Here is a 24,857-nt window from a genome sequence, read left to right as displayed (position 1 = left end):
AAACAAAGCTGTAAAGATTCTAAATCTGCCAGATGACCCTGGTTGTGGCTGCCATCCTGGATTCTCTACGCTAAATAAGGACTTAGAAGATGATAGTTTATAAATTTTTTCTTTTTCCTTGGTACAGAACCAATAACCTTAATAGTATTGATGTTTCTGCTTCATTAAGAACAGTTTCTACCCTTTTATCACCTCACCTTTCCTCTGCCATCAGCAGAGTATGTTACTGAAGAACAAATGGGCACTTCATTAACAGTGGGTAAAATTTTCAAAAGAACCCAAGTGACTTATGAGCCTAGGTTCCATTTTCAAAATGGTGCTTGGGAGGCTAAATCTCATTGAAGGTCAATGGGGCTTAGGCGCCTAACTGCCAAACTCACTTTTTAAAGTGGGATTTGGGGTATGCCAACACTGCAACCAACCAACCCACCCACCTGTCCCACAGCAGCAAGTCTCAGAGCCTGGATCAAGGGGCTTGAGCTATGGAGCTAAAAATAGCAGTGTAAACTTTCCCCCTGGAAAGCTCGAGCTCTGAGCCCCTCCCACCACTCACTGCATCTCAGAACTCAACTCCAGCTTGAGCATGAGCGTCTACACTGCTATTTTTAGCCCCGTAAGGAGAGCCTGGTCAGTTGACCCGGACTCTGAGACTCGCTGCCGTGGGGTTTTGGTTTTGTTTCTTTGTTTCTAGTGCAGATGTACCCTTAGGTACTTCTGAAAATGTTACCCATTTTCTCTTAAGTAGCCACATGAAGTAAACTTCTCTAAACCTGTACATACTGGTTCAACAGCGTTCTAGCAATTCTACAAGTGAGAAAAGAGTCTGTAGCCCATTTGCTATTTGTTAGTGAAATTCACTTCATCTCTGGACAGCCCAAACAGGTTTTGTATGAGCTAAGTATGTGAAACACTGGGGGGGCAGAGTGGGCTGACAAACCTGCAGAAGGCCTTCCCTATCATTTGTGTATAACTGCATTTCTGTAATCACAGATCTCAGGAAATCTCCGCAGGTTAGTTCCCATCTCCACCTTCTGCACCAGCCTATATGGGGTGAACAGGTCTTCCCCCACTGCTTGCAGGATGTCTGTAGGCTGCTACCCAGTATACATACTGGGTGCTATGCAGCTGCGTGGTGGTGCTTTATCAGTGAATCATCAACCCTAAGGTTGAGACAGCACAGAGGGTCTTGGGGGACCTCCTCAACAGGGTGAGTTTCACCCATGTGCAGATGAAATGGGTTAGGACTAAGAGGACTAAGGGTTAGGACTAAGAGCTGCTAATTCACTTCTTGTTGGACCAAATGTTCAATAATTTCACCAACTTTTTTTCTTACTCAAGTTTAACTGGGGAAAGAAAGACATGATTTTAGTTAACATAATTCACACTGTCAATAGCACAGCATGGCCATGTCACATTTCTTAATATTATTCAGATCTTAACATCTTTTAGGCTATGTTTACACTATGGACCTTAGAGCGGCACAGCTGTGCTGCTGTAAGGTCTCCCATGTAGCCGCTCTATGCCGGTGGGAGAGAGCTCTCCTGCCGGCATAATTAAACCACCCCCAACGAGCGGTGGTAGCTATGTCGGTGGGATAGCCTCTCCTGCCAACATAGTGCTCTCCACACCAGCACTTTTGTCAGTGAAACTTATGTTGGTCAGGGGTGTGTTTTTTCACATCCCGGACCAACAAAAGTTTTGCCAACAAAAGTGTTAGTGTAGACAAAGCCAAACATTATATCACTCCTAAAACTGGCACTTGTTCGGTAACTACTGTCCTATAGTTTTTTATTTCTGCTTGTCTTACTGGGCATTTGAACACTGAGTTCCTGTAAACAAATGAAAATAAAATAAAATAAAAATACCCTCCTCCCCTCCCCCCCACACTTCTTTCATTCCCAATAGGCAAAATTTTAAGGTTCCAGAACTGTACGTTATTCAGCTCTAAGAGGAAGAGTTATCTGCCAAGGTAGTTTTACTATTTACGGACTGAACAGATTGATTCCGATAGCTTATTTTGTACATAGCTTTGTAGTCATCTCATTCACAATAGTTATGCCCTTTGGAAATATGCTTTAAAATACTATTTATCACAACTGCATACATCATTCAGTAATAATTACTGGAGGAAGGGCCATAAAGCAGAACACTTTCTTCAACAATAGTTCACACAAGAAAATTAGTTAGATCCTTGCAGAAATCAAAAGAGCTCAAGACATCTTTCCTATACATCAGTACATTGTCTTTAATTAGCATGCTGACAAATGTCTTAATGAAATGTGTTTTTAAGAAATGTATTCTCTGATTGTACAGAAATGGCATCTCCATACAGATTGCTGCACATTCAAAATATGTACAGCAGATGGAATTTATAACAAGCAGCAGCCAATACATTATGCTGTTTTATTAAAACAAGCAGGTGTGTTATGATAAAACTGTGATAAAAGTTCAGCAAACAGAGGGTCAGATTAGTCATTGCTTTAATCCAGTTTTACACCACTGTAACTCTGTTGATTACACTGGAGTCATACTGGTGTACAACTGGAGTAACTCAATAGTGAATCAGACCCAGAATATTTTAAAAATCATAGCATCAGTCAACAGATCATACAATTTACAGACAATGATAATTCAACTCAGGTACTTCAAAACATCCCTGGGAATTGTGTGTATGTGTATAATTAGAATTCTGTCAATGTAATCAACATTTACCATCATTTTAGTGCATAAAGAAAATAACTAAGCAGAAAAAACAATGCATTTGTAAATCAAGTTAAATGAGTTCCCCACCTTTAAACCTGCTATACCTGGTGGACCAGTATCCCCTTTTTCTCCCTGAAATGCAGATACATAGGTCATGTTAAATATCAAAATGCAGTACAACTACAGTGATTAAAAAAAACCTTGCTTGTTTAGAATTAAATAAAGTGCTCTCTTCAGCTCTGCATTACTACAACTTTATGGTAGTGTAACTCCACTTTCCTTACAGAGAGAATGGAAATATGTTGTTTTCAACAAAGTTACACCAGTTTAAAATAGAAATAATGATTGATGATAATTAGACTTCACTGACTTCTGGTGGAAAAAGAAGTTTTTCATAATAATCAATGATCTCATTATCCATAAAAACAGATTTTGGATACGTACTTATCAGCTGGAAACAGAATACTAGGGTCACTGTGGTAGATAACTTGCATCTGTGCTATGAATTGAAGTCACATCATTGATCTGGGATGGATAGCTCTATCTAAAAATATGATGAGTTATGTTGTACTAAACTTATCACTTAGTTGGACATTAAACTCCATGTGATTTCTAGGATTTCTAGAGCCTCTTGTCACTCAGAGTACATGAAAACTGCATTTTGCATCTGATTTCACATGGTAATGAAAATCAGTTTCATCTGTGAAAAGTGGGTGCAAAATCCTACAACTGACTCAGAATGGTGACACTGTACATCCACTTTATACCCACTTTGCACTGGAGTAAATTATTTCATGAGGTGCAAGGCAGTGGAAAAATCAGTCCCTTTCATTATCTGGGCAGGAATCACTCAAGAGCTGTCAACAAAAGGCTTGTTTTAAATAGGGGGGTAATAGTCAATGTGTTAAAATCCATAAAGGGATTCACAGGATTATGCCAGACTGAAAAACAGCAATCCAAGAGAAAATGGCTTATTGTCCATTTCTGCTGGCTACTGAGGGAAAGATATGCCATGCAAAACTGGTTTGGGAGACCAATATAATAGACATGTGACCACCCATCCATCTAGGCACATCCCATTAGTATCTGAGGCCCAGATCCTCAAAGATATTAGGTGCCTAACTCCATGGGAATTAGGCACCTAAATACCTTTGAGGATCTTGGCTTGAGTGCCTCACATATAAATGAATTTATCCTAACAACATCCTTGTGAGGCAACCAACTATTATCCCCATTTTACAGATGAGGAGGTGAGGCATAGAGAGATTAAGTAACTTGCCCAATGTCACAAAGGAAATCTGTGGCAGAGCTGGAAATATCTTGTAAATCCCATTCCAGGTCTTTCACCACAGACCATCCTATCTTTCTTCTGTTACTGTGGTTATAAGCGGTGGGTCTTTTGGAAGACAAGAAAGGCAGGTTTTTCTAGAAAGCACAGAGTCACTTCCTGGCCCTCAGACACCCACACATTTTGGGAGCTATAACATGTAACCTTGAGCTAACAAAGGACAAAGAGGGATTGCATTGAGTCAAAACACAATGGGATAAAACAATGGATTTCTCCTGCCATATTACAGCCAGTCCTTCCAACAAAAATCACCTATTATTGTCCATCTAGTGATATAATTCTAGCGTGTTTGCATTATGATTCCTCTCTTTCCTTATCCCAAAAGTGTAGCTTTATGACATCCTGAACTGGATTTGTTGTGGTTGCTAGTCAAGATAAGCAAGGCTGGATGCTCTGACTGGAGAGTTCAGAGGAAACTCGTGTTCTTTCCTAAGTCCTATTCAGACTGACCTTACAGGGTCTGAGCATGATCTGGCCCTGAATATTCCAATTTGCCGAGGGGGTGAGCACTTGCAGCTTTCTCTGACTTCCATAGGAATTGTATGTGTGCAGCATCTCTGTAATCAGGCTACTTACGCAGGTGCCTAAATATAGACTTAGGTGCCTACCCATAGGCTCTCAAGTTAGAATGTCTTGGCCTTGGTGTTTATTTATTGAGATACTGTACAATATGTACCATATAACTAGGGCCCCTGGCTTTTACTGAAAACCTCCAAAAAATTCGTGGGTTTTGAAAAATTCAGTATTTGGATTTTTCAGCTGCTCAAACTCCCCAGACCTAGCTCCCCCCCTCACTGACTCTCTGCTGGCCTCCTCAGCATGCCTGTGCAGAGGAGAACAACTGCCAGTTGGTGGCTATCTCAGCTGCACAGTGTGGGGATTGAGATGGGCAGGGGAAAGCTGTGCCCTTGAGAACTGGCCCCTCCTGATCCCAGCCTTTCAGCGTGGCCCCAGGACATACAGTCTCATCCTCTTCCCCCACCCATCTTGCAGGGCACCCCTTTCCACTTATCTCCCTCCCCCCTACCAGGAACCCCCTCCCCACCCACTGCCAGTGTATCAGGCAACCCCTCTTCTTCAATAGGCACCTGCTTCCCCAAGATGGCCCCAGTGAGTAACTGGGCTTAGAGAGGAATCCCAGGGCACAGAGTTGGGTCCCAGCTGGACAGAGTCCCCTCCTGTCCCTGGGCTGGGAACAGATCACACCAATCCCTCCATGGACCCAGGGAGTGAGCTGAGAAGTGCTGAGACTCTGTGAAAAAGCTGCTGTGAGTCTACATGAGCCAGGACTTTTGGAATTCACACTGAAGACCTTATATCAAGTGTAACTGCTCAGGTCAACAGTAAACTGTTTTGTAAAAAGAAGTTTTTTTGCAATGGGGATATAATGGTTTCATAAACAATACACTTTTCTCTAAGGGCACGTCTACATGTGCAGCACTGCAGCTGCACCGATACAGCTGTGCTGCTACAGCATGTGTGGTGAAGACACTCTATGCCGATAGGAGACAGCTCTCCCATCTGTGCACACTAACACTTATGTCGGTGTAACTTACGTCGCTCATGGGAGTGGAATATTCACACTCCTGAGTGACATAAATGTTGCCAATATAAGTGGTAGTGTAGACATAGCCTAATTGTTGCTTTCTTTCTGTCCTCCCAACCCCCAATACTAAACCTGATATTTACCTGGAAAATCATGATGTTAATTTTTTGCATTGAAATTTTTTAAATTCTTGAAATAAAAACCGATATATTCCCAGAAAATTAATAAATAAATAAAATTTGGAAATGAAAGGCCTTACAGATAGCATTTAACTACATGTTTAGCTAAACACGCAGGGCAAAATACTGCTCTCACTACTCTTGTGTAAATACTGCTCTCACTACTCTCGTGTAAACACTGCTCTCACTACTCTGGAATAACGCCATTAAAGCAAACTCCAAAATTACATCCTTGCTACTGAACGAAAAGTTTGGCCCATGGTATTTAGGACATGTCAATGTTGTCCAAAAAGCATTTTTTTGGTTTGTTTTTTAAAAAGAGAAAGCTTTGGTGCAAAAGAACAAAAGCAAAAGTGACCTGAATTACTCTAAATATGCCAAACCAAAGTGGAAAATGCAAAATACAAAAATATGCTGGCTTTCAAATGTAGTTTGTTATATCGGTTACCTTTGGTCCCATTGGCCCACGGTGTCCAGTCTCCCCAACAGGACCCTACAAGGTATTCTGAGTTTACTGATATATCAATATATAATTTCATATTCATTTTTTCTCAGTAACAAACAAGCTCACAATCACAACCATAGAAAAGTCTTTTAGTAGCTGTATGAACAGAAAGAATTAAAATGCAAAATTTTGTTTTTTAGATATTTTGAAGTCTATCAGCTTAATATTTTCTTGTAATAGGCAGAATATATAGTGATAGCTAGATTTAAGTTGCCCAAGTGTTTCCATTCTAAGGAGTTGCTTATCATTTTTTTTCAATCACTTATGTAACTGGCTGAAATTCTGAAGGTAAGTTCTCAGCCTGGGAGCAATAATTTTAAAAAGTTTAAATCAAAATGATGTTGCCATTTTTAAAGATTGGGGAGAATAAAAATAAATATACTTTCCTCATTATAAAACACATCTTTGTAACTTTTCTTTTGAGCAGCCTGAGCCTGGAAGTGGTGTTAGATGGTAAAATGTAAAATTTGGCAGGAAGCGACAGTATTCCCTATCTTGCAGAGGTGACTTTTGGTGTTCTGGTGAAAACTGCTTGCAATTTGTCAACATTATAAACATTTAAAAAAACCTACTTTGTGCCTATGCACTGAATTTTTGTAATACAACCACTTAAACTGCCATTGTTTGTTTGTTTTTTCTGTCTGTGAATGCTTAGGGCAGGTCTGCTCTTAAAATACCCCAGCAGCAGTGCATCTGCACCCCAATAGTGTTTCAGTGAAGACACTACCTACGCCAAGGGGAGGGGTTCTCCCATCAGTGTAGGTAATCCACCTCCCCGAGAGGCGGTAGCTAGGAGAATTCTCCCATAGACCTAGCGCTGTCTACACCATGGGTTAGGTTGGTTTAACTGTATTGCTCAAGGGTGTCCATTTTTCACACCCCTGAGAGATGTGGTTATGTGACCTAATTTCCTAGTATAGACTTGGCCTAAGTTTAGGAAAGTTCCTAGGCAGTGTTGTTCCTATCTCTTGAGTTAGTGAGGTTGCACTACCTTCTTCAGTGCAATAAGTATTGGTGCCAAAAGAGTGCTGCCTTATTCCATTTGAAAGAGGCCTGGGCTACACTAGAAAATTAAGTTTGTTTAACTACATGCCACAAGGGTGTAAAAAATCCACTCCCAGAGCAGCATAGTTAAGTCAACCTGACTCCCAGTGTAGAAGAAAGAATTCTTCCATCGACCTCCACTTTGTGGAGAGCTGGATTAGCTATGCTGAGCCCTGGTCTACACTACAGAATTACTTCAGTATAACTACATTACTCAGGGGTGTGAATAATCCACACCCTTGAGTGACGTAGTTATTCCGACCTACGTGCGGGTGTAGACAGCTCAGGAGAGCCTTTCCTGATGACATGGGAGAGCTCTCTCCCATGGGCTTAGAACAGGGATCTCAAACTCAGATCACCATGAGGGCCACTAGTACATTGGCCCGAGGGCCACATCACTGACACTCAGGAGATGGAGCAATGCTGGTTCACAGTCCTCCCTCTGCATGAAGTGGAACAGGGATTTGAAGCCAGGTCTCCCACCATCTACCTGAGGTACCCTAACCACTGAGCTATACAGTATTCTGATGTGGACTCACTCCTGCTGAAGATGTTTCACTTTTATTCATTGGGCCAGAGAGAGTGACTCTCTAGCCAAGTGCTTAGCCCACTCACCTGCAAGACTCAAGGTCCAGTCCCCACCCAAATTAACATCCAAGTATTTGATGCAAAGTGGGACAGCTTCGACAGGGGAGAACTTGAGGGAGAATCCCAGAATACCCTGTAGCCCAGGTGGTTAGAGCACTCAGCTAGATGCCAAAAGACCTGCTTTCAAATCCCTAGTCCACATCAGGCCAAGTCAGGATTTAAAGGTGGGTTTCCCACCTTCCCAGTAAGTTCTCTAACCGCAGGGCTATTAAATGTGTGACAGTGCAGCTGGTGCAATGTTTTGTGCAACACAGGCACGATCTGAGAGCACCTACTGGATTAGGCCCTGCAGGGGAGATGGGCTAGGGGATTTCTAGGCTGGGACTCCTGCTGGGGCTTAGGTGCTGAGCAGCTTGACAGTGTCAAGCAGTGGGCACTTTTGCAGCTGCCCATTGGCAGAAATTTAGGTGACATGACAACTTTACTGGCAGAAACGTCGGCCCTTCCAAGGTTAGGTTGCAGCTGAGCAGGTGTTTTGAGTCTCTAATTTTTGGACTTAGGTGTCCAAACTGGCAATTAGGCACCTAAACCCCTTTGAAGTTCTTGACCCAAACCCTTACTTCTACCCCTCATTATTCTAGAGGAGCTCAGATGGGTCTTCCGAAAGTAACCCTGGAATGAATACTTGGCCCTAGAGACTGGTTTGAACTGGATGTCAAAACCCCAGCATTCTTTTGTACTCAGCTCTATTTTGTACTTATAAAGAGCCTTTCAGCTAAAGATCTCAACAGTGAGTAACTAAGAAAGTATTAGCTTCAGATCAAGTGCACAAACTGGGGCAGGCCTATCCTCTTTTTCAGATGGGGAAACCGATGCACACAATGTACATTGGCAGCCACAGGAAATAACTCCAGACTGGGCGGGGGGGGGGGGAAGCACGAGGTGCTTGGAGGGCTGCAGCAAAATAATTCCATGGGCCACATGCGGCCCACAGGCCGCGTTATTGAGACCTCTGGTTTAAAGCATCTTCACCAGAAGCACTACAATGCAAGTGTAAGTGCTGATGCAAGTTTCTAATGTAGACCTGCCATGAGGGAAGAACCCCTCCCGTCGGCATAGGCAGTGCAGCTGTGCTGCTGTAGGATTTCAAGTGTAGATAAGCCCATAGAAAGGAGTCCATGAAATAAGGCAGGCGCACTTGTCTCACCGACTGCACGTATTATGCATTATAGAGCTCTCCACTGATGTCTAGCAAATAGATAAACATAGCACAAAGTCTTTGTTGCTTTATTTTCCTTTGTAAAGAATGCACAAAATTAAATACAAAAGAATTCCAAGGTTGCAAAGTGAGACACGCAAAGGTCAGGAAATGATCAAGTTAAGGTTGCCAGCACTGCCCTAACTCAGTTCCTGTGCATGTACGCATTACAATACAGTCCCGATCCACACTGGATCACCTACTGTCTCAAAAGAAGTTCCTTCTGAATAGAACAGATTAAAATATGGTTATGTTTTCTTTAACCCAGATTTACAGACATATAGTAGGGAGTCAAACCCAAGGAGTTTTTGAGTAACACCTACTTCCAGCTGGTGACTGAATGACAATCAAAGCTCATGTTCTTATAAAAGGCTGTAGAACGTACTTGAGGTGGAGTGAAGTCTCACAGAGTCACATAGAATTTGGGGTAGTATCCTGAGACAGTTTGGAGAGAGAGGGTTCTCTGACTTAACATTTACAGATACAGCTGCTTTTGTTAATGTTCTGAAAGCAGAGCTGCCCTTGCAGGTATAACCAATACAGTGCTGTGTTTCTGAGTCTGCAGACAGCCTGAAACAATGACTCAGAGGCATGAACTCCCCTGCCTCTTAATCTCAATGGGGTATCAGCTCTACAGCCCAATGATGACACTTGGATGTCAACATTAACTGTCCCACTGTTGATCGTTTGAGCAGATACAATGGAGAAGGGGTCAGAGTGAAGTAAGTGAAGTTGAATATGATAACAAGGCACTGAACAAATAATTAAATATAGGGCTGTCAAGTGATTAAAAACATTAATTGTGATTAATCGCACTGTTAAACAATAATAGAACACCATTTATTTAAATATTTTTGGATGTTTTCTACATTTTCAAATACAGTAACTCCTCACTTAACGTTGTAGTTATGTTCCTGAAAATTGTGACTTTAAGTGAAAAGGTGTTAAGCAAATCCAATTTCCCCATACGAATTGGGGGGGGGGGTTAGGTTCCAAGGACATTTTTTTCACCAGACAAAAGACTATATATATATATATACACACACACACACACACACACACACAAAGTTTTAAACAAACAATTTAATACTGTACACAGCAATGATGATTGTGAAGCTTGGTTGAGGTGAAGTCAGAGGGTGGGATATTTCCTAGGGAATGCATTATTGCTAAATGATGAACTAGAACAGCTGAGCCCTCAAGGGTTAACACATTGTTAATGTAGCCTCACACTCTACAAGGCAGCACAAATGGAGGGAGGGGAGACAGCATGGCAGACAGAGACACACACCCTGCGTGTGAGAGAGAGATGTGCATTGCCCCTTTAAGTACGCTGAGTGCACTCTAAGTACATTGCCTTTTTAAGTAGATCAGCAAGTTGAAACAGCAGCTGCTACCAGCAAGCTCCCTCAGTCTTGAGCCCTCTCATGTCCCCCACCCCCACTATATGGAGATGGGGTAAGTGGGAGGCAGGAACGGGGGGGAGAGGGACATCCTGACATTAGCCCCCCGTACAGCAAGCAGGAAGCTCCTGGGAGCAGCTCCAAGGCAGAGGGCAGGAGCAGCACATGGCAGTGGGGGGAGGGACAGCTGAACTGCCGGCAATTGATAACCTGATGGGCAGCTGCTGCACAGGGAACTTAGGGGAATGGGGAGCTGATGGGGGGCTGCCGATCCACCCTGGTTCCAAGCCCCCACCAGCTAGCTGCAAGGGGCTGCTCTTCCTGCAAGCAGTGGACAAAGCAGGCAGCCGCCAAACAACGTTATAAAGGAGCATTGCACAACTTTAAAAGAGCACGTTCTCTCATTGATCAGCAACATAACAACGAAACAATGTTAACTGGGACAACTTTAAGTGAGGAGTTACTGTATACTAACTTCAATAACAACACAGAATACAAAGTGTACACTGCTCACTTTATATTTATTTTTGATTATTTTGGTTACAAGTATTTGCACTGTAAAAAAACAAAATAAATAGTATTAGGTAAATTGAAAAATACCAGTACTGTAGTGCAATCTCTTCATCATGAAAGTTGAACTTGCAAATGTAGAATTATGTAAAAAAAACCTGCATTCAAAAATAAAATAATGTAAAATTTTGGAGTCTGCAAGTCAACTCAGTCCTACTTCTTATTCAGCCAAACACTCAGACAAACAAGTTTGTTTACATTTGCAGGAAATAATGCTGCCCGCTTCTTGTTTACAATATCACCTGAAAGTGAGAATAGGCATTTGCATGGCACTATTGTAGCTGGCGTCGCAAGATATTTACATGCCAGATGCCCTAAAGATTCATATGTCCCTTCATGCTTCAATCACTGCTCCGGGGAACATGCATCCATGCTGCTAACAGGTTCTGCTCGATAACAATCTAAAGCAGTGTGAACCGACACATGTTCATTTTCATTATTTGAGTCAGATGCCACCAGCAGAAGGTTGATTTTTTTTTTTTTGGTGGTGGTGGTGGTTCGGGTTCTGTAGTTTCTGCATCAGAGTATTGCTCTTTTAAGACTTCTGAAAGCATGCTCCGCACCTCATCCCTCTCAGATTTTGGAAGGCACTTCAGATTCTTAAACCTTGGGTCAAGTGCTGTAACTATCTTTAGAAATCTCACATTGGTACCTTCTTTGCATTTTGTCATATCTGCAGTGAAAGTGTTTTTAAAATGAACAACATGTGCTGGGCCATCATCCGAGACTGCTATAACATGAAATATATGGCAAAATGCCGGTAAAACAGAACAGGAGACATACAGTTCTATCCCTCCCTTCCCCCCAAAAGAGTACAGTCACAAATTTAGTTAACACATTTTTTTTAACGAGCCTCATCAGCATGGAAGCATGTCCTCTGGAATGGTGGCCGAAGCATGAAGGGGCATACGAATGTTTAGCATATCTGGCACATAAATACCTTGCAATGCCGGCTACAAAAGTGCCATGCAAATGCCTGTTTCTAACTTTCTAGTAACACTGTAAATATGAAGCGGGCAGCATTATCTCCTGTAAATGTAAACAAATGTGTTTGTCATAACAATTGGCTGAACAAGAAATAGGACTGAGCAGACTTGTAGGCTCTGAAGTTTTACATTATTTTGTTTTTGAGTGCAGTTATGTAACAAAAAAAATCTACATTTGTAAATTGCACTTTCACGACAAAGAGATTGCACTACAGTACTTGTATGAGGTGAATTGAAAAATACTATTTCTTTTGTTTATCACTTTCACAGTGCAAATATTTGTAATAAAAATAATATACATTTTGATTTCAGTTACAACACAGAATAGAGTATATATGAAAATGTAGAAAAACATCCAAAATATATAATAAATTTCAATTGGTATTCTATTGTTTAACAGTGCGATTAAAACTGTGATTAATTGCAATTTAAAAAATTAATCCAGAATAATTATTTTTAGATAATTGTGTGAGTTAGCTGTGATTAATCGACAGCCCTAATTATATATTTAATTACTACATAAAAGCCATATTCTACCCTTAATTGTGGGCGTGGGGGGGGAAGAGTAGAGAGCCCTAAAATTATAGCCCAGTCCACAGACTATAATTAAAAACAGAATTCAGCCCTCTTCACCAAATAGGCTTGGCACCACTGCTTTAAACAGAACTACCAATTTCTTAATACAAGGTTGAATTAAAGGTTTATATAAACTATACAGCAGCTTGTCACTGTTTTATCATTATTGCTATAAATTACACACAAAATGGTAATATTAATCTTTTGTTCAGTGTCTCTTTGAGAAATTACAATCACATCTAAAGAAATTGTGACAGAACAGATGCAGTACAAACAAACCCAAAGTACCTCCTAATAGCTGGTTTTAATTAAAATCCTCTTAGAAGCAGACAATCTTATTTTTAACACAGGCAGAAACCTCTAGAGGTTTTATAGGATGCAAGTAGCTCACGATGGCAGGTCCCTTCCCCCAAAGTTATGCTGGCTTCGAATGGAGGGAACGCACAGGAGCAAAGTCTGCAAAGAGGGCAGTTGTGATGGTGGGAAATGGCAGAAACCTGCCCTCCACCAGGTAGCACAGCGTTAATAGTGGGTGGCACTGCTATAATGAAGGCATGACCAAGGTGGCTGGGAACACACTGATTCAGTGCACCCCCACTAAGAGCACTCCCATGGAGTCCCTGATGGATTTTAGAGTTGCCCAGACTGGCAAAAATTCTAGGGAGGGTGATGGAGGAAACAGTACCATGCTCCAGCCCTGACTACATCTGGTACTTTCCTGCTCTAGGCAGAGTGAATCTGGCTCAAATATGCCAAAAAAACCCAACTGCCCGTGATTTGAACTCTGTGCAGAACTCTACAGCTTACATCAGAATGGGAAAAAGCCTACATAACCGCTAGGTCCTGTGTTTGTTTTTACTGCTGCAATGCTCATGAAACTGAGCAACTAACACAGCTGTGAAGCCAAGCACAGGGAGGGCAGGTATGTGCGGCATTGTCAATCCACTTCAGTCCCTACCTGCAATATCCCCTACTCTTCCAATCTTCAACAGTTTTTAAGCAGAAACATCCTATTGTGCCCAAACATATGCTGGCTTCGTGATATAAACAAATGCCCTAATTAATTATTCTACGTGACCTAAAACTCAGAATTTATAGCTAGGTCTCTGACAGTGAAAGGCTAGAACATTAACCCAGTGTGTCATTCCAACTGGGGTGTTTCACAGGTCTGCCAATTATAGTTGAGGTACCGTATATGGTGGGGCACTGAATTGCACTTTTAAGGACTTACTTTCATTTCACTATGGAATGCATGTCTGAGTCTGCTTCTGAACATTAGTGAAACAGTGAATTTGTGTCAATTTCACTTAATTGTTCATTTTGAATTCATATAGTTTACAGAACACAACAGCAAAAAAGTATTAGAATTCAGGAAAGCAATTTTGGAAAATAAAGGAATCCAGCCTGTGGGGTATGGAGGAGGGAGCAGAAGAGTTTTCACAAACTCCCTGAGTTTGTATCTTGGAGATTATGAACAAGAAGTGGTCAGAGTAGGCAGAGAGTGACAGTGACCATGGATACTGAAGAGCCTACAATGTCAAAGACTGCAGAGTGAAAAGGATAAAGGAGTATAAGACAGAAGAAGAGGCTTTTAGACAATCAGCAGCTGGTCATTAGAGACCTCTATAAAACCAATTTAAATGGAATAGAGAGGGTGTCATAACTATAAAGGGAAGGGTAACAGCTGTCCTGTGTACAGTACTATAAAACCCCTCCTGGCCAGAGACTCCAAAATCCTTTTCCCTGTAAAGGGTTAAGAAGCTCAGGTAACCTGGCTGACACCTGACCCAAAGAACCAATAAGGGGACAAGATACTTTCAAATCTTGGTGGGGGGAAGGCTTTTGTTTGTGCTCTTTGTTTTGGGAAGTTGTTCGCTCTTGGGACTGAGAGGGACCGGACATCAATCCAGGTTCTCCAAATCTTTCTGAACAAGTCTCTCCTATTTCAAACTTGTAAGTAAACAGCCAGGCAAGGTGTGTTAGTTTATCTTTGTTTTCTCAACTTGTAAATGTACCTTTTGCTAGAGTGTTTATCTCTGTTTGCTGTACTTTGAACCTAAGGCTAGAGGGGGGTCCTCTGAGCTTGATTATCCTGTAAAGTTATTTTTCCATCCTGATTTTACAGAGAGGATTTTTACCTTTTTCTTTAATTAAAAGCCTTCTTTTTAAGAACCTGATTGATTTTTCCTTGTTTTTAGATCCAAGGGATTTGGATCTTGATCCACCAGGAGTTGGTGGGAGGAAGGATGGTTAATTTCTCCTTGTTTTAAGATCCAAGGGGTTTGGATCTTGATCCACCAGGAGTTGGTGGGAGAAAGGAGAGGGATGGTTAATTTCTCCTTGTTTTAAGATCCAAGGGGTTTGGATCTGTATTCACCAGGGAATTGGTAGAGAGTCTCTCAAGGCTACTCAGGGAAGGGAATTAGCTTTGGGATGGTGGCAGCGGACCAGATCTAAGCTGGTAGTTAAGCTTAGAAGTTTTCATGCAGGTCCCCACATTTGTACCCTAAAGTTCAAAGTGGGGAAGCAGCCTTGACAGGGGGTAAAAGCTAAATTATAGGAGATACATGGGGAGTTAGAAGAAGAACATAGAAATTGCCATTCCAGCCCAGAGCAGTGCTCTGTCTAGTTCAGTATCCTGTTACAGACAGTGAACAGTTCCAGATGTTTCAGAAGGTGCAAGAAACACATTAGTGTACAGTTGTGAAATAAACTACCCATAGGGGAAATCAGTCGCAGGTTGGCTTATGCCAGGATACATAAAAGTGTCACATTCATTCTAAAAAAGAATTGTATCCTAGCTAATGTAACTAGAGATGTTTTTATTATCTGTATAACTGTCCAATCACTCTGAATCCTGACAAGATTTTGACTTTACTCTTGTGGCAGTGAGTTCCACAGGTCGGCTATACATTGTGTAAAATGATTATTTTCTTCTCTGTTTTAATTATGTTGCCTTTCAACTTCACTGACTATCCCCTTAACCTTGAATTATGAAACTGGGTATATTTACCTTCTCGTTATTTTGTATACTTCACTGTCATGTACACTCTTATTCATCTCCTCACTAAACTAAGCACTCTCAATCTTTTCAATCTCTCCTCATGAAGAACCTTCTCCTGGCCGCTAATCCTTTTTATTGTCCATCCATTGTCCCTTTCTTTTGAATACTTCTTTTTTGAGACAGGATGACCAGAACTGATAAAAGTATTCTAAGTGTGGGCACAGATAGATTTGAGTAATGGCATTATAATATCTTCAGTGTTATTTCCTCTCTCATTATCTATACAGCCTAACACTGTTTGTTTGTTTGGAGGTTTTGTTGTTATTTTTTTTATTTTGACAGCTGCTACACACTGAGCAGACCCTTTCACTGACCTTTACACAATAATTCTTTCTCCTAAAAGTTTGTTAATTTAAAAATCAAGGTTGCATAACTAGACAGCTTGATTGGTGGGGCTGGAGAGGAAAAAAAGGGAGGAAGGAGAAGTGGTTTTTTTTTTTTCTTCTTCTTCATGTTTAGGAAGGAGCAGATAAGGAGATAGAGAAAAAACAACAACTGCACTTTATCCTATAAACTTTTAAAACTGTAACAGATCAGAAAATATTTAAACTAATCAAATATAAAAAAAATTACATGAAAACTATACAGATTTCCTGGGCAACATGCTGATAATAATTTAGTACAATATAAATCTAGAGCAACTCAATCAAAACCAGTAGAATCACTCCAGATTTCACTTGTGTGAGACAGTTCTGGGTCCTCTACTACACATTTTTCTTAAGACAGAAAGAATAGACTGGCTCTGCATGAATTCAGAATAATATAATATAGATGGACTAGTTAAAATACTCAAAGTATTCCAGTCTTCCAGACAGACTAAATATAAAATGGGAGGAGTAATTTTCAAATGATTTTTTTTTTGAAAACCAAATAAAAAACCAAGCCAAAAATCTTACATTTGGCCCTCTTGATCCTGGAATTCTGGGTTCACTCAACAAACTGATGCTCCCTGATCCTTCCATGTCCTATAGTGAAAGAGGAAAGAATCATAGAACATTATATTTTACACTCAAAGCCATTTTATATCAGGACTTCCTCTTGAATCTTAAAAAGCAAAGACATTGAAGAAAAACCAAACATACTTTAAATTCTTCTCCAAAACCATGTTTCTATCAGTTCACTGCTAAATATTAGAGGTGAGCTATATTCAAATGTGGGAACAGCACCTTGATCCTTTGTGGCAATCGAGAACCTCGCAGAGCGATAGATTTGTCAGTTTATCAACCTTCTGCATTATTTCACATTCAAAAAACAGGAGAACAGAGCGAAAGTAACTTTCCATTTTCAAGAGTACTTTGTACTACTTTAAATTCTGGTGTAGGATTTGTGTTTTGTCATTTAACTATCTCATAGCATTATGCTGCTTTGTATAGCTGTGCGTACTGTAATTACTTTTCAAAGCTAAATTGCTTAAACATTTATATCTGTTCTGGCAAAGGAGGCTCTGGAGGCATTTTGCCAAGCAGCCTAATTGTGATTCAAGAACTAAAGTTATTTCTTCCCCTCACAATTGAACATTGGGCTCCTGCCTGCAATTACTGTGGATGCAAAAGGCGATTCACATGGATCACTGAAATGAGCATGAGCTGAGAACAGCAATGTCCATACATGGGGAAAGGCTCTCTCAAGCAGAGGGCAGATCTCTATTACCGGGAAATGTGCATTTTCTTTATATACATGCCAATTCTTTTACAACAGTGGAGGCTGCAACACTCTTTCTCAAGCTGTTTCTACCTCGCTTACACACCACACCATCGGGGCAGAAAAGTAAGGCTGAATGCTGCAGAGCCTCTTTTTCCTTCTTTCTACAAACTGTAAGTCAAAGTGCATCAAATACCAAATGAAATATCTGTTGTGATTACAAGCTTTGAACTGTTTAGCTGTTTGCTCACTTCCCAAGGTGAATGCACTTGTGTTGCATGTTCCTTCACCTTGCCTCCGTTGAGCTTTAATTGGTCTCCTTGTGGCAATATTTTTCCATCAAAGAGAGTGCCTAATGCCTGTTTTATATAACACACTGTCATTTTTGACACTCATGTGTTTTTAATAGGTTTACCAGGTACCTTCTGCAATACAGACTGTTCTTTTGGCAAGCACAAGGGCCAGCAAACCCGGTCTCTTTCTTTCCGCAGTGCAGCTCAGCTTTGGCACATAATTAATAACAGCTGCTATCAAGTGCTGAAAGCAATGCTTTGCAGAAGAGACATGCTTAGGGCAATAAACAGATTGCCAACCAAACGCTAGCATTGCCCTAATGAAACTGGCATACCAACTTGAGAACAGGCACAGCATTGTCTTCAGGTGGCAGAAGCAGGAATCAAAATGATCATGTAGGATCAGCAAGTCTATTCCTAGATGGGATTTCCATCTAGAAATGGGGAAAGGACAATCATCCTGATCTTCCTGGCTTATGATTAAACAAATACAGTTCTGCTATTCCAGCTCAGAGCTGGCTGGCCAATTTATGTTGTTGGAACCAGCCCCTCCTACGCCTCGGTATGGTGCTAATGCAATGGGGCCCTGATCCTGATTATCTCCTGCAATTCTGGCAACTTCACACCACTCAGACTTAAGGGGAGCAAAATGGCAAAATTTGGCCCTAATTGGCTAGCTGCAAATTCCCTCTGCACAAGAGACCTCTCAGCTGGGCTAGAGGGGCAAAGCTGGCTTCTATGTCAACTACCCAGGGGCTATGGTGGGGGTGGGGCAGAGCACCCCCACCCTTCACCAGCTCTCCAGGGGTTGATGGTCCTAGTTCCTAGCTGGAGTTCCTAGTTACCTGGCATAAGGCAGAGCCCCTCCTAGGGGCTCTGACATATGTTGGGGTTTGGACCATGGCTGGCCATAACTGGCTCCTAACTGTCCTCATCCCCTCCTGAACCAAGTGGTTCCCTGGTAACAAATACAGTGGTGCTCCTTAAAAACAAATGAATTACTTGAGATATCTACTGGCCAGATTCTGGTATCTTTATTTTGGTTTAGTAGCACCTTAGTCCATGAATAGTTCCATTGACTTCAACAGAATTACTTGGGGAGTAAGGTGTGAATAAGGGTATCAGAATTTGTCTTTGAATAAGCACTGGCAGTTATATAACCTCCATATTTAACATATTCTATGTATTTCCTAGAGTAAGTATAGGGAAGTATAAAGGAACAATGCAAACACCGAGGAAACCATATTTATATATCTCAGACAAAACTGGCAAGTTCTAAAGGTCCCCACTCTATCCTGGATAAGATGTTTGCAATTGTCAGCCAAACACTGTTTATTCCTCGCATAAAGTTAATCTTGGTTACTGGTCTGATATATATTATGTCCCATACAGAAAAAAATTAGCTAGAGAGCCTTTCTCGAACTGACCAGCCAAACAGTAGATGAAAAACACAAACAGAGAGAGAGAGGGTGACCCATACATGGGCATAGATGGAGGTTAAATGCCAACCTTTTAACCTTAGCAAAAATATGGATGTTTAAAACCCTACCAAAGCCAGATCCTCTACCCCAAGTCTGCCAGAAAGGGAAGACAGAATTTATCTCAGTATGTTTCACTCACAGTGCTGAGATTCAGCTATTTTTCTGCACTATGAACTGTTTTCAGATAAAGGACTGAACTGAGCCCCAGGTGAGTTCAAATTTTAGAACAGAAGAGGCACTATATGCATAAATAAAATGTAATGTCTCAATTTTCAAACTTCATTTGTTTGGTTTTGTGAGAAAATGTTCCTATTGAGGATTACACTGCATGAGGTCACTACCAAATTTCTGCATTTTGTGTCTTTCAGGCTTACATAACTGACCTGCCTAAACCAAACTTATGGCCTCTAAAATGATAGCATGTGAAAACTGGCGCGTTAAAGCAGAACCTGAAGCTCAGGTTTAATGTGCAACAGCAGCTGTCATCATATCTTTAAGTCTACTCTATAAATTATTTACACACTAAAATAAACTACTAAAGCGGTTGTGAAAACTGTGTGATAAGAGTTTTATCTTATAGCACAACAACAATTCTGTTGTTGGCATTAAGATCACAGAATATTTGTATAAAAGTAACTTAAAGAAAGCAATCAGCCACGAACAATAATTACGGCCAAAGTGAGGGCTAAGTTCCACTGAGATAAAAACAGTGAACAACTTATCTGTAGATTGGGAGAAAATAAAGTAAACCTGAAGAGAAACTTTATGATCAAACTTGTCTTAAAGATAGACAGGAAAAGCGTTAATGAGCATGCTGTCCTTCCATTGAAGCCAATAACTTTGCATCTACAATTAACCCTTTTAATAGAAGAGCACCTCAAATCCAAACCCATAGCCTGGGCCAGGTGGCCCTGGTGGTCCAGGTGGTCCTTGAGGTCCAGGCTTTCCAGGCTGCCCATCAGCACCTGCCTGGCCTTCTGGGCCTGGTGATCCAATATCTCCAGCATCTCCCTAAAGCAAAAGGGCAACAAATGATTTTACTTAACAATTATAACATATAGATGTGATTACAGGGTTTGTTTGACTGAAAATTATGTTCACTGATTTAATTAGGTTGCAGAATAATAATCTTCTGGACTTCTTCCACCCAAGGTTCTCAAAGCACTTTTCAAAAATTATTGAATTAAGATTTGCAACATCCTTGTGATGTAGGGTTCACCGCGTTTTATAAATGGGAAATGGAGACAATGAGAGGTGAAGTCATTTGTCCCAACAAAGCAGGTCAGTAGCTAGAGTTGGGAATAGAACCCAGGTCCCCTGAATCTCAAGCCCCAGGCAAAAAAATATTGAAATATTACAAATATTCATTTTGTTAATCTGCTTTATCTTGGCTTTCTTTCAACTGTTTTCAGGAAGCTTTTGATAGGCAGAATACAATGCCAAACTATGTGTGACACATTATACCTGAAGGATGTTGTTATGCTATACTTCAAAATAAACAAAGCTTGATCCTTTTACCTTTGGGCCAACTGCACCAGGAAGACCTTGATCACCCTGTAAAATAAAACCAGTGTCAGCTAATTGAACAGGATTAAATGATTTAGGTATAGAGAACACAGATATATGCTCTGCTTAATTCAGGTTTCAGTGAATACCTTTGTTGTTGAATTTATTGAGGTCATAATGCTGGTTTATAATAAGCATTAAAGCTGCTGGTTAAAAAAACCAACCTTCAGTTGAGTAGTTACATCTGCAAATGACTAGCGCTTCCAGTGTGGTTTGCAGACAGGAAGCAATCTAGTATTTTGATTATTGCAGCAGGTTTTAGAGGTTTGGCCCACACAGAATCAAATATCAAGGATGAAATCTTCACCTCATTGAAGTCAATGGGAAAATTCTCATTGAATGCAATGGGAGCAGGATTTGATCCCAACCAAATTGTAAGTATGGCCCAGTCAAAGAATGCTAACATTGCTACAGATGTTTTTATGGTTCCACTGTGGTAATCTAGCAACCTGATTTTCTTATACACACTCAATCTGTGACAAATCTCTGTTTGAAAGAGATATAGGAACCTTAATAAACAAGCAGAGTTCCTGTATTCGGTGTTCTCTGAATGGCACAGGTCAGACACTGCAAATGTCAGCCTGCCTATGTACTCTACAATGGATTGACATCAATCTGTTCTCCTACCTCACTCTCCTTTTACTGAAGCCTCTCTCACACTCTCCATCTCTTTTCCTTGCCATTCTCTTTCTATTCAGTTTACAGAATAGCCAGAAACCCAGAGTATGAAAACAGCTGTTTTTTTTCCATTCACACTAACTGAATTAAGAGCAATACATATAATAGTTGGCCAAATACTATAGCTCCTACACAAACAGACAATGGACATTTTGACCATATGAGCCCTCAACAGATAGAGTAAGCCCCAATGATAAAACAATAGCAGACAACTAAAGAATGATTTGTTAGAAAAAGGAACGACAGGAAGCAAGTAAAACTACTCTCGACAGGTGGGAATGGATTTGGCAGACTTGATGGTGCTGCTGTGCACTGACTGTTCTTTGAGCAACTGCGGCGTGCAGAGTGCTTCATTTATAATTTAATTCTTATCAAATACATACAGTGTGGAAAATAGGCTCCGAAAGACAAGACAACTGGCCTTATCCCTCTTTCTGAGGAATGTGCTCTGAATGAAAATGGCTTTCTTCCAATTAACCCCTCTCCCCTCCAGACTTTCACCCTAAAATCTGAGATGGAGGTTAATTTAGTTTACTGTAACCAGGCATCTTTATTCTTCTCAGGACCCTCCCATAGGAACTGATCTTGTCCTACTGAAGGCAACGGGAACTTTGCCATTGACTACAAAGGACACAAGATCAAGCCTGGAGCTCTGGAACAAGGAACTTATTTTAACTCTCTCTGGTCCATGTTGGCTCGGTGTGGGAATCACTGGAATAGCCACACAGAGGGGGCCCAAGCACCTCATTTGTACCACAGTACTGCCAACCCTAAGTATTTAAAACTCATGAATCAGCCTCAACAAAATCATGAGACTGGCTTAAATATCCTGAGATTTTTTAAAGAAAACATTGGGGTTCTTTTTCTTTGCCTTCTGTTTTTGAGCCTTTAGGGTGTACTTAGGTCCCATTTTCCAGATTTTCTCTGCAACAATAAGGGCCAGAAACTTACTTGATTTTAATGAAAACAGAGATTCTCATGCAATCACTTGACTCCAGTAGCACAAGCTTTAAGAAAACACCAAATACTGCAACACTCATGACAAAATTGCAAATGTAGGCAACATTAGCACCATATAGGTGGTTGACACCTGCCCTCACCTAGGCCAGGGCAGAAGGAGAAGATGAGAATGGACTATAGAATCCACAATTTCGTAGTTCCAGTGACCCTAGCGCCCCACAAAAATGCAGTGGAAGATCCACAGCAGGGAGCTGTGCTTCAGCTATAGGCCATTCTTGGCTGGAGGGGTGGATTTCACCCGCCCCATGTACTTTACTTGCATAAACCCAATTATTACTCTGCCTTTCTATGGATGAATTACATGGAATTGTTGTATATTATCTATTGAAAAAAATAGGACTGGACACAACAGGACATTATAAAGTTGTTCAAACAGCCATTTGAGATGTTTTAACAAGCATTAGGAGCTGGATTCAGTAAACTATTCAGGGCTTCCCGCAGCTCAGAAGTGACAAAGATTTTATGCAGAACTTGGACCTTAGATTTTTAACTTACTTTTTCTCCTTTCTTTCCAGGAGGGCCAACCATTCCATCAAGTCCAGGATGTCCTTGGGGCCCCTGCGAATGATAGTAAATATAAGCACCTGCCCCAATTACAAAGAAAATACCCTGCCCAAATGACTTTATTTGAACTAATACAACTTAAAAAAATAAACTCTAATATGCCTTAGTAACCTTCTACTCTAGTGATTTGTATTTCTGAGTTTTCATTTCTGACGTGTTGGTCTTTATGCAACTGAAGAGTGACACTAATACTTAATGAGAAACAACGTTCATGTAAGGACTGAGATTGCTTGCTATTATGGTCGTGATTCTGCTTTTCTTGCAATCAGCAAGCGGTTTAAGTATTTGAGGAGTGCAGGATCTGGTCTCATGTCTACTTGGAAATGTTGGCATCTCTACTTCACGGGCCAGATCCTGGATCCCAGCTCTTACCCCTTTCCACCACAGTGACAGTGCCAACGGGGTGGAGAGCCACCCTAACAGGGCACTCAGGAATTCCCCTGACGTCAGGGAATCGTTGGATGGCACAGAACTGGTAAAAAGCCCATTTAAAACTTTTTTTTAATACAGGAAATTGGACAGAAAAAAAACGATAAGCAGCATTCCTGAGAGGACCGTGGCTGTGGCCACAGTGGAAGAGAATGAGGTTGGAGTGTGCAACACTCTAGCCATCTCCAGCTGGCGGAGTGATCATTCTAGCCAATATAATGTAGAGCTTCCCTTAGCCCTTTTCCCTGTTCCCAACCCCCACTGTTGGGGGGTCTGCTCCCACAGACAGGCCCAATACCTGTTAAGTGAAACTGGAGGGGGCTCCTGGAGAAAGGAAAAAAGAAGAATGGGGAAGGGAATTTGGGGGCTCTTGTGAATGGGACTGAGACACAGGAAGAACTGTGGGGAGAGGAAAGGAGAAACAAGAGAGAACAGGAAAAAATGGGGAAACTCAGCCACACAATGTAAAGGAGAAAGAAGGGTCAGACATGGGCAAGCACAGAAGAGACAGCAGAATACAGAATGGGAAATGGGAGTGGGGGAGGAAGAATAAAAAAATAGAGAGAAGGAAAGAGGTTTCAAAAAGAAACAGAGCCAGATAGAGAATGATGAAGGAAATCATTCGGGGGAGGGAGGACCCACAAGTAGAGGGAAAGAATTAAAAACTACACAGTGGCAGACCGGAACTCTCAATCTGTGGGGCCCTTGCTCTGTGCTCAGATCACGATGAGACCTTTCCTAGACTTGAAATTCTATTTCCTCCTCCATCTTCTAGTCTTCACAAATATGTAACATATTATAGGCAGCCCAGAATAGTGCCACCTATACTGAAGGTTATAAGTTTTGGAGTTGGGACTTGAAATTTGGCAAGGGGGTTGTCCTGGTGTCAGGGATGTTAGGGTTACCATTCGTCCGGATTTACCCGGACATGTCCTCCTTTTTGTACTAAAAATAGCGTCCGGGGGGAATTTGTAAAGCACTCACAATGTCCGGGATTTCCCCCCTCCCCCGGCAGAGCAGACCGAGCGGCTGGGAGGGCTGCAGGAAAGTCCCGGGCTGGACTCCAGAGCAGCTGTAGAGGAGCCGGATCCGCCCTGCATTCTGAGCAAGTGTCTCAGCACAAAGTGCAGCCCTCCCCTTTTGCAACTGGGAGCAGTTTCTGCCATGCAGTGTAGCAAAACGGGAGCGAGAGCACTTTGTGCTGATACAAGGGCAGCTCTCCCCTGCAGCCCGGTCCGGGCCAGGGACCGGGTTTTGTTGTGCAGGGCCAGGGACCGGGTTTTGTTGTGCTGGGGAGCTCAGCCACGCGTCCAGCTCGCACAGAGCCCAACACCCTGTTCTGAGCAGCAGGGTAAGGGGGCCAGGGGGCAGGAGAAGGGGCAGGGAGGTTCTGGAGGGGGGCAGTCAAGAAACGG

At 41.6% G+C, this 24,857-nt stretch overlaps 1 protein-coding gene across 2 annotated transcripts in view; it reads right to left on the bottom strand.

Moving 5' to 3' along the window:
- COL15A1 (collagen type XV alpha 1 chain) overlaps nt 1-24,857 on the bottom strand; it is a gene marked incomplete in the record, with an annotated part of 278,369 nt that overhangs the window by 69,308 nt on the left and 184,204 nt on the right. For both annotated transcript variants that reach the window (XM_034761429.1, XM_034761430.1), the window contains 6 exon segments: nt 2,791-2,835; nt 6,225-6,269; nt 16,667-16,735; nt 20,062-20,196; nt 20,704-20,739; nt 22,945-23,007. In XM_034761429.1, coding sequence (XP_034617320.1) covers nt 2,791-2,835; nt 6,225-6,269; nt 16,667-16,735; nt 20,062-20,196; nt 20,704-20,739; nt 22,945-23,007 — 393 coding nt within the window.

Source organism: Trachemys scripta, chromosome 2 (genome assembly GCF_013100865.1).
Source record: "Trachemys scripta elegans isolate TJP31775 chromosome 2, CAS_Tse_1.0, whole genome shotgun sequence".
In the NCBI taxonomy this organism is placed as follows: Eukaryota; Metazoa; Chordata; order Testudines; family Emydidae; genus Trachemys; species Trachemys scripta.
The sequence above is the reverse complement of the archived record's forward strand: the minus strand, read 5'-3'. Positions and strand labels throughout refer to the sequence as shown.